Here is a 13,673-nt window from a genome sequence, read left to right as displayed (position 1 = left end):
GAGACCCAATTCCAATATCACACATGGCCAAGTACAAACGTCAAAAGAGAATAAACACCTCCTGTATCTCTTCAGCTTGATACTCCGTGGCTCCCTTCTCCAGATTAAAAAATAAAAGTAACATTATAAAACGTAGGAGAGCAACATCAAACACAGCAAGCGCCACCAAAGCTTTTCACTTAAGAGATCTGGCGGGGAGGGTGGCCAGTGACACCTTAATACTGTCACGACTTCAAGACAACCGCAAAGCAAGATGCCTCCGGCGGCCCCTGCTTCCGATGCCTGTGACCTCCGTCCAGCCAGCCCTGACATGGGTACAACTTGCCCGAGGTGTGGACAAGTCTCTTAGACACCTGCACCCATCCAGAACTGGACCAGACTCTGAGATCTAAAGAATGTAGCAGGCAGGACCTGAGAGGGGGTGTTCGCCCAACAGCCCCTGTCAGACCCCTCCTCCCGGCACCAGGCAGCTGGCTGGCAGGCCGATTTAGTAATGCCTGGCAGAGGAAGGAAGGCTGGTGCTAAAGGCAAAAAAATACCTTCCTAAGAATCAGTGCTGCCTTTTGTGCTGTTTGGTTTTTGGGCTCTGGTATTTGGGGTTTTATTTGTCGCTGATGGGGCTTGAACTCTAGGCCTGAGTGCTATCGCTCAGCTCTTCAGCGAGTGCTCTACCACATGAGCCACAGTACCACTTTCAGATTTCTCGTGGTTAACTGGACTTTCCTACCAGGGCTGGCTTTGAACTGCAATCCTCAGATCTGAGCCTCCTGAGGAGCTAGGATTACAGGCGTGAGCCACCAGCGCCTGGCTGCAATATGTTTTTTTAAGGGAGTTCATTCCTGATTGTGAGGAGCTGGGAACATGTGTCAGTGCAGAGACAAGAGCCCCAGGAGTGGTTCTGATGACTCCTGCACCCTCTCCCTACACTCTCAGCACGAGAGGAGGTCTGCATTCTAACAGGAGGATGACATTTGTGCACTAGTTACCTATGGCTGCAGCAGCAAACACAGGACATCCCTCTACCAGTTCCTGGTTATAAACATCTCTTCAGGACTTTTTCCTTCCTTAAGGTTAGATCTTGCTGTCTCCCTGGGCTGGGTTTAGCATATCCTTGCAAATAATAATTGAATGTGTACAAGTCTAGTAGACTTTTTTATTCCTCTATACCATTAGGGATAATGAATGTGCACATGTATGGATGTATGGAATATATATATACATACATGTATTCCACATATAATGCACCATGGCTCCATCACATTTGCATTCTTCATACCTATCACATGCAATAGTCAAGTAGGCCCATATTCCTAAGTGTCACACATACCCTCTCCCAAATATTAACACCCTTTATAGCTGAGCCCCTGTACACGCTCCTCATGCCCATGTCCACATCTGGGGCGTTGGCCCTGGATTCTGGGTCCATAGCTAGAAGGAGAAGGCTTGTGTCTAACTCCCTGGGAACTCATCACACACTGGATGCCTGGCATTGTGCTGGGCCAAGCCAAAGAAGCACTGGGAACTCCTGAATGGCTCTAGAAGGACTGGGTTCCGGTGTCTGCTCCTGACTCCAACACCTGACTGACTCCCAGCTTCACCTCCACAGAAGCCACGTCTGCGGGGCATCCGACCTTCCTTTGGCCTGATCGGGACCGTGTCTGGGGTGCGTTCAGACTTGCTCTCACTGCTCTGAAACGCCAGTCCACACGGGGCAGGACCTGCCCTCCCCACCACGCGGTCCTGCTGGGTCTGGGTCTGCTACCTGGTTGGAGGCAGGCTGGGAGGTGCTGGTGGTCACCCGGAAACGCAGCAGGAGCTCCTCAGCCTTCAGCAAAGCCCCAGAATGCTCCTCCCGGGAGCTCTCAGAAGCCCGAGAGTCGGGTGAGGGTTCTCAGAGCAAGCCCTCCAAAGCCTCCCGACTGCTGCCCTGCCTGGGAGCTGTCTTTGTGTCCATTTGAGTCCACCAACCGCAGCACATTTGGGACACAGTGGCTTGAACAGCCAGCACTTCCAATAAAGTATCGCTTGCCGTCTACTCTGCGCCTGCTTCCAGAGCCACAGCTGGCCCGAGCGCCGCCGCAGCGCCTGCCCTCTCTGGAGCCTTGCCCACTCCACCCGGCCACTTCCCTGCTGTCCTCCGCGGTGGCACGTTCTGTGCCCATTCCTCCCCCAGCCTCACCCCCTCCCCGGGGCCTGTCCTCATGCCGCCTGACTTCCCTCGTCTCTAGACCCCCATCCAAGCTCCATGCTGATCCTCTCTCCTCTCCACTGTGTCTCCCTGCGGCAGCTGGGGGGGAGGGGGAGGGGGAGGAAGGCCCCACCCCCACCAGGACCCGGGGCCTCACACTGGGAGCCAGGAGCGCACACAGTGGACAGCACCAGTCTGGACACTCCCAGGAAGGTCACCCCAGGATGAGTGACACCTCATGGCCCCGCGCCCTTCCTCTCCTCCTCCACCACCGCTGCCCTGCGAGGCCTCTCCACAGATGACTGAGAAGGAAGCCATTGGGGGACAGCACCTCGCTCCCACCACCCAACCTCCACACCCCGCCTCAGCCCTCCTTCCCCTCCCCGTGTCTGCTCCAGCCCCGCGGCCCTCCTCCCCTGCACCACCGTTACTCCACGTGCCCCAATCTGCCCGGCAGCTCCCTGCGACCCTGGCTGGACGCTCCTGGTCTTTGCATCCTCCACCGCTTCCCTCCCGGCCCCTCTGCCCACCCTGCACCTCCCCAGGCCTGCCCCCCTCGCCCAGAAGCACAGAGACGTTCCCTGGGCATCCATCCCCAGGACCTTCTCCCTTTTCTAGCCTCTTGAGACCTTCTCTCCAAACCCAGCTGGACACAGTCCCTGAGCTCCTCGTGCTCGCCTCGGGCGTAGCACACCCACGCGAGCTGCCTCTCGGCTTCCGTCTATCAGTGAAGCTGGGCCCGGGCACCTCCGCTCCCCGCACTCCAGCTGAGCTATCCTAGGCCGCACAGCCACGGGGCTGCCCCGTTCTTCCCCCTGCTTCCCTGCTCCTCTCCCAGGACTTCTAGCTCCCCTTCCCACAGTCTTTCTACCCCAGGCTTGCGTAACGCCCTCATGTAACCTGTCACACCCAGGGACTGTTTCCTTTGTTCGGTCGTGGGGCTTGAACTCTGGGCCTAGGCGCTGTCCCTGAGCTCTTCAGTTCAAAGCTAGCGCTCTACCACTTAAACCACAGCGCCATTTCTGGTTTTCTGGTGGTTCATTGGAGGTAAGAGTCTCACAGATTTTCTGCCCGGGCTGCCTTTGAACCGTGATCGCAGATCTCAGCCTCCTGAGTAGCTGGGATGACAGGCGTGAGCCACCCAGAGCTCATTTACGTGTTTATCATTTCCTCCTCCTTCTAATGTAACAGGCCAGCCATCTCCCTGTCTCCATAAACAGCTGTGTCCTCGGTACTTGTTATAGCATCTGGCATGAGCCAGACAGACAGGAACAGTTGTTGAATGCTTACAAGTTAATTGCTAGGATTAAGCATGATTTTTAAAGAGAGAGTTAAAACTCTGGTTATCTAGGGGAATCTGAAAGTAGGTCAGAGAAATCACTTGTTTTAATCAAGAAGCTGAATCTTCTCCTGAAACAAAAATACTTTCATCAAGTGCAAATTCTTTGCCATAAGCTCAAGAAATCAGAGCCCAGAGAATTTGTGTGACCTGCCCAGGATTACACAGCTGCTCAACAGAAGACGGTAAAAGAAGCCGTCTCCCCATGACGGTGATGTTGTATCATCTGTGCTTACCAAGCCTAGAGAGATCACTGACTTCTGATAATATGTGACCCCAGAGGACCTTGGGAAACTATTTCCATCTAATTGTTTCCTTAATTTCCTGGTCCCAGCAAGGCAAGCAGCTGGCCTCTGTATACGATTTCCTCTGCCCTTCACTGCCGTGCCGACGCAATACACCCAACTTTGACTTTTCTCCCAGCTTCCCTGTGGGACTTTAGTGGGTCAGGTGTGTGGCCCCATCAAGTGAAGAAAGGCTAAAAGCCCAGGGGAGTTAAACTCAACCTCAGTAGACTGACCTTTCTGAACTCAACGTGACCAAGAGACTTCTCCAGAAAGCTATTCTCACATATACGGTCCTAATTCTCACATCCATGGTTCTGGTGTCCAATATGAGCAGAGATGATGTGGTCCTTCGCTAGCTACCTGCTGCAACTTGACTGTCCTCACAACAAAAAGCCCTCTTTGGAAATCATTTAGAGGAAGTTTGTGCTAATTCTGCTTCAATTCTCCACAACACTTAGTAAGGCAATGAGTCCCTTTACATGCATGCAGTAACTATACCGACAATTAAAAAAGGACTATTTGGTAGAGGCCAGTTCCATTTGTGATCCAATAAGGTTTTTAATGAACGCTTTAAAATCTTCCGTTCTCAGTTTTATGTAATGGCTTGTCCACTGCAAAATGCTTCTTTTTAAATTACTACCAATCCTTTTTCAAGGGGGGCCAGCCTGGAATCCCTGGGATAGGATGAGCCATGAATACTATCTTGGAATAGTACCACAGCCATTGTATAGACACAGGCCCTTTACTTGCAAAGGTAGAAAATGAGTGTTACTCCACACCAGAAAATTCAAACCACTGGTTGCACCAACTACCAGTCTTCTATAAATCTCATTCATTTGCCAGTTTTCACTGGGCACAAACTCTGCTGGGACACTGGAAAGATAATGAGGATCGAGGTCTTCGAGGACTGAGGGGGCCCCGGATGGTGCCCACCATGGTGGCCCTCATGGACTGACTGGCATGCAGTTGGTCTAACCAAGGTCAGAACACTGATACATTCTGAAGAGGACCCAACATCTCAGCTCATCAGATGAGCTGTGAACTATGATGTCCACACATCTCCCATGTGTGTCAAATGGCCATTATCACTATGACTTGATTGGCTGTATGTTTCTTAATGACTCTAGTTGACTGCACGGTGAACGCACTTCCATTGGGATGTATACTGCCATCAGAAAAATTACTTCTGAACATGATAAGCAGAGGAATGGAATATTTTGTAAACATGTAACCCAATGAGTGCGCCGCTGTCCCTTGCCTTCAGAAGAGTCTCTCTCCCATTGTCACAGCTACAGAGGACACATTGTAATCTTCTTCCGTCTTGGGGGAGACGCTCTCTATGAACACACCAGCAGTACCGTCATCCTGGCCTAGCTTATTTGGAATGGCAATGAGCCCCTGAAGACCATTTTTTGAAGGGCTGGATTACAACTACATAGCACAATCACTCCAAACAAGACATCTGTTGTGTTACCCTGGAAGGCACACTTTCCCTGTGCCTCATGACCTAGCAGAGCTCTCCACTCACTCATTGATCTTTAGCTCTTCCAAGCATCTTGTCGATCACATCCATCCCGTCCAGAAGCCAGCTCGTCCCGCAAGGACTGGACTGTGGGTACTTACAGTTTCTCTCCGGTGCCCCCCTCACTTCTATGAAAAACACCATGCATGGCAACACCCCCCACCCACAGGGGTGGCGAGAAGGACATACGTACCTTGAGTGACAATCGTTGGCGGTTGCAAGACAATGTGCCTTTGGGCCACGCCAACAATGTAGGGCAGTAATTGCTCCTGGAGGTCCCCAAAGCTACGGAATTCCGGGACAGTAAACACCAGGTTGTCATCGGTAGCTATGTGTTGAAGCTCTGCCCTGGAGGCGGCCTGGGCTCCGAGGCAGAATGAGAACACGCTAGCCTGCTTCAGAGCTATCACGGCATCCCGAATCTCATCGCTAGACGGCCCGGCACTGATGAGCACCAGCACCTGCGGCACCCCTTCCTCCACGCGGCTGCCCCCTGCCGGCGTGAAGTGGTTCTCCACCACAAAGTCAAGGGCCAGGCCAATATTGGCCAGCTCCCCCCCAGCAAACTCCAAGGCCTTCACTGCTTCCAGAGCCTGAGCCTTGGAAGAGAAGCTGCCCAAGGAGAACATGGTCCTGGGCTCGTCACTATACTGCACCACCCCCACTCGCATCTGCTGGGTTCCAAGGGGGAGCCTCTCAAGGAGATTTACAAGGAAGTTGCGAATGACAGCGAAATGGACACCTCCGGTGTTGTTTGATCCGTCAATAAGGAAAATAATGTCAGCAGAGTCTTGTGCTTTAAAAGAAAGAAACGCAAAACATGTGAAAGCGTTAGAACAAGTGACCACATGCATCGTTCGGTGTTCTGACATGTTTCTTTGGAAACCAACAAGAAACACGGAGTAGGGACAAATGAAACACATGGTGATTAAGGAACGTGAAACTCTTGTTGAGTTCTGCATTCTGAATGGATAAGAGGCAACTTCTTACATCGCAGTGTGGACACGGACGTTTTACATCCAGATCTCATTGGCACCATCTTTATAGTTGAATTTCAAAACACATTCCCTTTTCCAAGGGAGAAATCTTGGGTACATAGTCTAAAAGGTTCTACTCAGTTTGGAGAGAAGTGTAGCTGCATGGGTTTATATATTAACAGCCACACTGCCAGAGAAAACAAACGAATAGATAAACAAAAATCTAATTTGGGGGTCATTTCTGCTGCCTCCTTGAGCAACAATGAGGATTCTGTATACAAATCACAGCTTGGAGAACAGGGTGCCAGGTTCGGAACTCAGCAACCCATATTCCCAGGCAAGGACTTCATTCCTCCTACAACCACTGTTTCATCAAATTGAAAAAAGGACTTGAGCACATGCAACTTTGCGGACTCAACCTACATGTCACATTTTTATTTTTACAAAAATACTGCGATGGATTCTGTGTTTGGTATTCTCTTCCTCACATGCCATTGGGCTCTGTGAAACTCGAATGCAAGCCTGGAACCAGAAAAGATGTTTCATCCATTTCTTTTTGCCATTGCCTCTGTATCTAATCACGTAATGCAGAACGATGTTAAACAGAGTGATGTGAAACCAGCCATGACATAATTATCCAACCTTATTTTTATGACATTCTAAGTGGGTCATCTGGTAAACCTGAGAGAAGGTGATCATCCCTTAGTCAGAATGAGCTCCGGAGTCAGGCAAAGGATGTAAAACTGTCTGAGAGAGACCTCCTTCACATGCCTGACGCATTCTGTTGCTGAGAATGGGGTTACGCAGGTGCATTGGGAGAAAAAATTAGTCATTAGTAAGTCTACTGATCATTTCAAAGGCACAATTAGAATTGTTTAAATCCAGACTGATTTAAACTGGGAGAATTATGCTTTATGAATTTTTATGTAAGCATATATATTCATATTCTTAGGTTTAGAAAAATTATATTTGGGGCATAATGGTAATATTGTGAGACCATTCATTCTGTTCTTTTAAATGATGGTAAATGTTTTATATTTAAAATTAAATTTTGAGAACGATGAAACTGATCAATATTCATTGCAATCTTAATCTGCTTTGTTAAATGGCAACTCCTCTGTACAACTACTTAAAGATAATATAAAAGGGGAAAATTAGACAAATTAAATTTGACTTGTGCCAGAAAATCGTGTTTACTCTCACTGTGAAAAAGCATACAAATCCTGCCTCATAAAATTGGCAGTTTTTCTCTAAAGCAATGCAAATTTGCCTGTACGCAAGCTCAGGCAGGAAGTACCAGCCTTTGGAAGATTCTTTTTCCCCTAAACACAGGGGAAATCCCTGATGACATCTCTGCAGATTAATTCTAAGCACAGGGTAAGAAAGTTGCTTAGGAAAATTTCTATCACAGTCCTTCTTGTTAGATGTAACAAGAGGATAATCATTTTGCTACAGGAATTACAATCTTGTTTTACTGATTTGGGGTTGGGTTTGGTTTGTTTTTTGTTTGTTTTTTCATTTTCACACAGAGTACCCAATAAGCCTGTGCTCTTGCTTTGAACTCCAAAATATATGTCACTCTTCAGCCAAAATGTAAGATTCCGGAAGGTTCTAGGAAGCTGAAGAGCCATGGAGTTTGAGATACAACAGCAGGTACTTCACCTCATATCATGAGACAGAGTATGGGTAAATCATACCACAAAAAGCTCCTCAGCATTTCCAGCTCTGAGCCACTGACCCCCAAGGGACAAGAGTGACCCCCCAAGGACAGAAAAGGGTCCCCCTCCTGCTTAGCACACGGAGACATTAAAAACAAGAGCTGACTTGATCCATAGCATCGATAAGAATGACGTGTGCATCGTTATGAGACACGATCATTCTGTTTATTACTCCCTTACTTGTTAGTTGCGATCTATCGTATGCAAATAAGACAAGCCAACCCCGAGGGAAATCTGTGAGCACTTCCCCAAGAAGCTGAACATCTTTTGCAACTGTAGGTCATAAAAATGTTGGATAATTTGTCATCACTGCATTAAACAACAACAACAGCATGGTCTTCGTACACACACAATAATGGCACACATAGAGCATGCTTTGCTATCCAGGAGAGCCGAAGCCTGGCGTAGGCCCGGGGGCCCCGAGTTCTTATCTGCAGCAAGATATGCCAACGCCCAACACTAACTCCAAGATAAACTGTGTCTCTCTCCAACTGTCACACTTTGAAGATGCCTGGTTAACTGCTTCTGTAGCTCACTCAGCAAATCCTCTGCAGCATCTACTATGGCAATGCTTCCAAGGGGAAAAAAAATCATGTCTACTTAGGCTGTACCAGAAGCCCTGCTTCCCTGAGCATCTGGTGTGAGCACAAGACCTTCCTCACTCATTGGATGTTCCCCTTTGTTACAAAAGAAGAAAAAGAAAAATCACATCCTCATCTCCTATGCAAAGTACAGCACTGGGTATTTCCTTTTTTTTCTCAAATCTTTACTTTGTTTTAAAAAACAACATTTATACTGAAATCCTTTCATAGAGGTCTTGTGTCTCCTAATGTCCTCTTAGAAAGGGCAGCAAGGGAGTGTGTAAAACACAACAGTCAAAGGCTAATTGCCTGAACAGGGTTCATTTAGAACAGTGGCAGTCATTCACAGCGTATGCGTGAAATGTTCTCATCTGATGGTTGAGAACACTCGCTGGGGAAATGTCCCCTGGTAGAAATGAGGAGGTAGAGAAGAAAGGGTTCTGACAGCCAGGTCTGCCTAGGCCTCCTGAGAGCTTTCTGCCAAAGCTCTGGACAGCCATGAGCTGTTTTGCTGTTGTCCGTTCCGTTTTGCCTTATGTTATTTTTTCTGTGAGACATGCAGTAGGATCTGATACCAGAAGAATTGGAGAGTGCAGTTAATGAGGAAAGATAACACAGAAGATGAATATTCCACCTGGTGCTGTGAGCAGCTTGAACATTAGAAGACAGAGATGCGTTCTTGGCATAAAAACAAAGGTTTTTATCATCTGTGTGGAAATATGATGTGTGGAAGACTCGCTTAGCATTCCCTGGGTTCACTTACAAAGCAGCTCCAGAGGAAAAACTCCTCTAGTCCTGTTTATGAGTTCCCCAATGCACCCATTTGTTGAATGCTCCTTTCGCTACTGATTCCTTCGCTTGTTATTTTTTACCCTCTTTCTTTGCTGTTAGCCTTAGTCTGAAAAAATGATGGTCCTGGGAGGTATTGAGACTGAGACTACCATGGCCCATAACGAAGACCATTCTAGATGTCCTCCTGTGGTTCCACGCCTTGTGGGGGTGACCCTGGGATCCCTGTGCTGTTTTCTGGCAGGACAGCGCAATGCCAGAGGAGGGGCTGTCACGTGGAAGAGGCCCCTCCATCACGCTGGCCCTTCCCGGTGTTCAGGCTGTCCCTCCTCTTACCACGGAGCGGCTGTCTGCTGAGGAGGGCGGTGGCTCCCCCACTCCACCAAAGCTCAGATCCCGGGGGTCCCTCAGGGAAGCCTTGGCTGGGCCCCAACCCCAGCTAAGCTTTGCCTGACTGTAACAGCTGGTTCCCTTCTGCCTGAGCATGGGATCCGTCACCCCTCTCCCCCACCCCTGCTTGCTGAACGTCTGCTATAAACAACTGTCTAGTGCTGTGTGCAGTACAGCAGCCCGTTGTGATCACAGTCCAGAAAGCTCTGCCTTTCCTTGGGTCACCCCGCGCGACCCTTTCAGAGTTCAAGATTCATGCACCAGAGCCTCAGCGCACTCTTCTTCCCACTCGGCCCACCAGCCGGAGTCACAAGAGGCTGGCTTTCTGTCCAGCACCATGCCTGAGGCCCGGTGTCCCCCCCCCCATCCCTGAGTCCCTCTCAGTGGTCTCCACCTCCTAAGCCTGGCTCAGAATCTTCCTCCTTCTTATCGCTTCCTCTGTGCCACCCAGGCCCATCCACTCACGCTTCCCTCACTGAAGAGCTGGGCGCCAATTCATGGTGCCTCTCACACTAAAGTGTTCCCCAGCCTCCCACGTGACTTCTGTGACTCCAAGCCCCATCTACACCCACACTGAATGTGCTGTGGTCATCCTGAGGGGATTGTTGTCCATGGGCCCCAGCCTCTCGGCCGTTAAGCCCCGTCAGCCCCAGCAGCAATCAGACCATTGTGTGCACATGCAGACACGTGGGAACCCCTCCAGTCCCCATGGGACCTGGCAGTCACCGCTCCACACAGATGGTGTGCTGCCTGGTGGCCCCCCTCCTCGCGGCCTCTTGTCTCGGGCTCTTGGAGCTCTGAGCCCCACCCACCCCAGTCCCTGCTGGCTGCCCCGCCCAGTGAGGACTCTATACCTGGGTCCCCAGCTTCCACTCTGCACTTTCTTCTCCAGAAGGAATTCTTTCCTCTCTGTCATTCTGTGTGAGCTCCAAAACAGGAGTCCCTTGAGTCCGAGAGTACCGGAGATGCCTGAGGAGGGGTCCATGCCAAGGGAGAGAACCGCCAGCAGTCTCTGAAGACAACCGGCCGTCAAGGCCAGTCAGCTGTCCTTCCTGAGCCTTGAGCGGCCCTGTCACATCCCAGGCGCCAAGCCAAACGCCAAACGGCTCCAACCTCTCCGGCCTCACGTGCCATCTGCTTTCCTGAGATGACCTACCTCCACTTAGTCACTCTCAACTTTCCTCCCACCCTACAGAGTCTTAGGGACACGGTCCCCTTTCTCTCCCTTCCCTCATCTTGGAACACAGGTCTGTTTCCCCTTCTTCTTCCTTAGCTCTCTCCCATTCAACCTGGAACCCCCACCTCTCCACTGTCAAATGAATGCCCAGCCTCGAGCTCTAACGCAGAGGTGAGCCTCCGCCTCCCTGGCTGATGAGGGCATGGCCCTGGGCACTCAGCAACACTGCTTTGGTCCAGCACAGTTCTGCCTTGTTTATTAAGTCCCTTCCTGTTAGGCCCTGGGCACTGGAGGGAGCTTGGCTGGTTAAATACGTTGCCTGCCTACATTAATGTAGGGTCCGTGCTCCCGATAATTCTAGGGCAGCCCTGATAAGGGCTGGTGGGATTCAAAGAGTCTCTGGGGACGAACCCCAGACCAGAGCTGAAGCCCCAGGCATCCGGCTCATTCCTCCCCGGCCTGCGTCTCACCCTCTAGCCATCTGGGCTCAGTTTCTTCAAACAGACGTGGAGCTAGGGCTCCAGCCACTCTTGATTTTCTCAGTTCTCTGAAACAGGTTCCATGGAGCAGAAGGGGAAGCACTCTGCTTTTCACGAGACACACACGTGGCCGTGGCTTTCCCCTGGGCTCTCACACTCCCTGTCCTAGACTGTTCTGGAAGGGCGCAGGCCCTCTGCAGCAAGGGCAGGTGAGAGAGCTCCTCTTGCAAGTGAGGTGTGCATGCTAGTGCTTCTCTCATGATACTGTGAAAATGGTGCTCACTGAATTCAAAAATGCTCACTGGGCCCAGGTGAGGCCGGTATCTGAGGAGGAGAGTGACCGTCAAACCTTTGTTTTTAATTCTGAGAACGTTCATCTCCTGCCTGAGCGCCCGCTGCCAGCTCTGAGGCCAGCCTTGGCCAAGCTCCTCTGGACAGCACAGCCGCAGGAGGCAGCCTGGCGAAGCAGCTGTTACCTGTGATGTCCTTAAGGGTTTCCGTGTCCCCAGCCCTTCCCGGCCTCACGGAAGAGCGCACACAGGACACTAAGCTTCTTACTATGTCCTGAAGTGAGGTCAGGTTCTCTAGGTTGAACACATGCATATTGACCGGCTCGCTCGCTATTTCTTTTAACGTTCCTTCATCTGCGTCCTCAACTCCAATTGCAAAGACGTTAACGTCAGCAGACTGAAGCTGTGCTGAGGACAGAGCCAGGCCGTCCTCCGAGCGTCCGTCAGTTAACACAACGAGAACCTGAGGGATTCCGTCCCCAGCCCGGCTTCCAGCAGCCTCAGTGAGGTGGGTTTGAATTACGTATTCTACTCCTTTTCCAGTCTGATTGCTTCCCCCAGTGTAAGACAGGTTGGAAATATGGGACAGGACTTCTTGTGTGGAATCATACGTATTTAACAGGAACTCAGTGTGCGGGTTTCCGTTGAACTGGACCAGGGCAAAATGGAAATCAGTTTCTCCCACAGCTAAAGATTCTATAACATCATAGAGAAACTCTCGAACAAGTTGGAAACGTTCCTTTCCAATGCTCCCAGAGGAATCCACTAGAAATATTATATCAGCAGCAGCACCATTTTTGACATCTTTAAAAGAAGACATTGGTTTAGATTTTTCTACTGTGCAAATAGAATGACTTCCTATCAGTGCAAAAGCTTCCTAGGCAAGTTCCTTTGCCACTACTGTAACTACATCATTCACACCTCACTTGCAGTCTAGCGAGGAGGCAGACTTACCTGAAGAGCAGGCTCGGCACGTGGACTCAACAGCTCTGGTACCCAGACCTAGCCCGTGTTCCATGCTGAGTGACCACTCTCAGGGGCCAGCAGCATGCTCCAGAGCGGGAGAGCATCACCTGGGTGCCTCAGAACTCAAGCGCATTCTCTAGGGCCTCTGGTCCCCTACACCTACCTGAGCAGACCATAGGAATCTTATCACAAGAAAACAGATATTGTCTTATAGACTCATTCTCCACTTTGGGGGGTGGAAACTACTAGTGTTTTATGTGACTGGGCACCCAATGTTTTAGGTCATTTGTAAGAACATAAACGGGATGAATGGAGCTCCTTTAAGTGAGGAAGGCCCACGTCAATGTATAGAAAACTCTCCGTGGTCTCGGATTTCTGAGCATGAACAATGGATCTGGAGCTAGTTGGTGCATATTGATCATGGCTAGCCAATAGATGTGATAGCTACTGAACCATATGGGACTCATCCGTGAACGAGCCCGGGCCTCTCTCCCCATGTTTCAGGCTTCGGTGCTACAGAAAGAGCCGCTCGGCGGCCGTGACAGGCTGGCGTCTGGACTCGACTTACCTCAGACTGACAGGGACCCACCCAATGTTCCTCTTCCACTGGGGGCTGCTAATGTCCCCTCTAGAGGAACCTGGCTTGGGGCAGAGGTAGGAGCTGCACAGACCCAGCCGTCCAGGGAGGATCGGTGGACACCCAAGTCAGGGGTGGGGGCTGCAGAGACCCAGCTATCCGGGAAAGGCAGGGTGGGGGACCCAGCATCGCCCCCCCCCAACCTGAAGTGCATGAAACTGTCCTGAAACTCTGAAAGCCAATTTTTAAGAGGCATAATAGAATCTATTTTTGAAATTAGATTAAGGAACCAGATTTTTTTTCAAACATTCAATGATTCTGGATGAAACATGTCTTTCTGTGTCCAGAAAAGGTGATTTTTTTCCAGAGAAAAACATTTCTATTCCTAGGCAT

General features: G+C 50.3%; 1 protein-coding gene across 1 annotated transcript in view; it reads right to left on the bottom strand.

Annotated features, from left to right (window-relative positions):
• The window catches only part of Col6a3 (collagen type VI alpha 3 chain), an 80,505-nt gene that overhangs the window by 50,287 nt on the left and 16,545 nt on the right, over positions 1-13,673 (bottom strand). The window contains exons 3-4 of the mRNA XM_070010921.1: positions 11,924-12,541; positions 5,530-6,132 (exon numbers count right to left, since the gene is read on the bottom strand). Coding sequence (XP_069867022.1) covers positions 5,530-6,132; positions 11,924-12,541 — 1,221 coding nt within the window. The remainder of the gene's footprint in view (positions 1-5,529; positions 6,133-11,923; positions 12,542-13,673) is intronic.

Source organism: Dipodomys merriami, unplaced genomic scaffold (assembly GCF_024711535.1).
Source record: "Dipodomys merriami isolate MVZ:Mamm:240054 unplaced genomic scaffold, mDipMer1.0.p SCAF_1, whole genome shotgun sequence".
Classification (NCBI taxonomy): Eukaryota; Metazoa; Chordata; class Mammalia; order Rodentia; family Heteromyidae; genus Dipodomys; species Dipodomys merriami.
The sequence above is the reverse complement of the archived record's forward strand: the minus strand, read 5'-3'. Positions and strand labels throughout refer to the sequence as shown.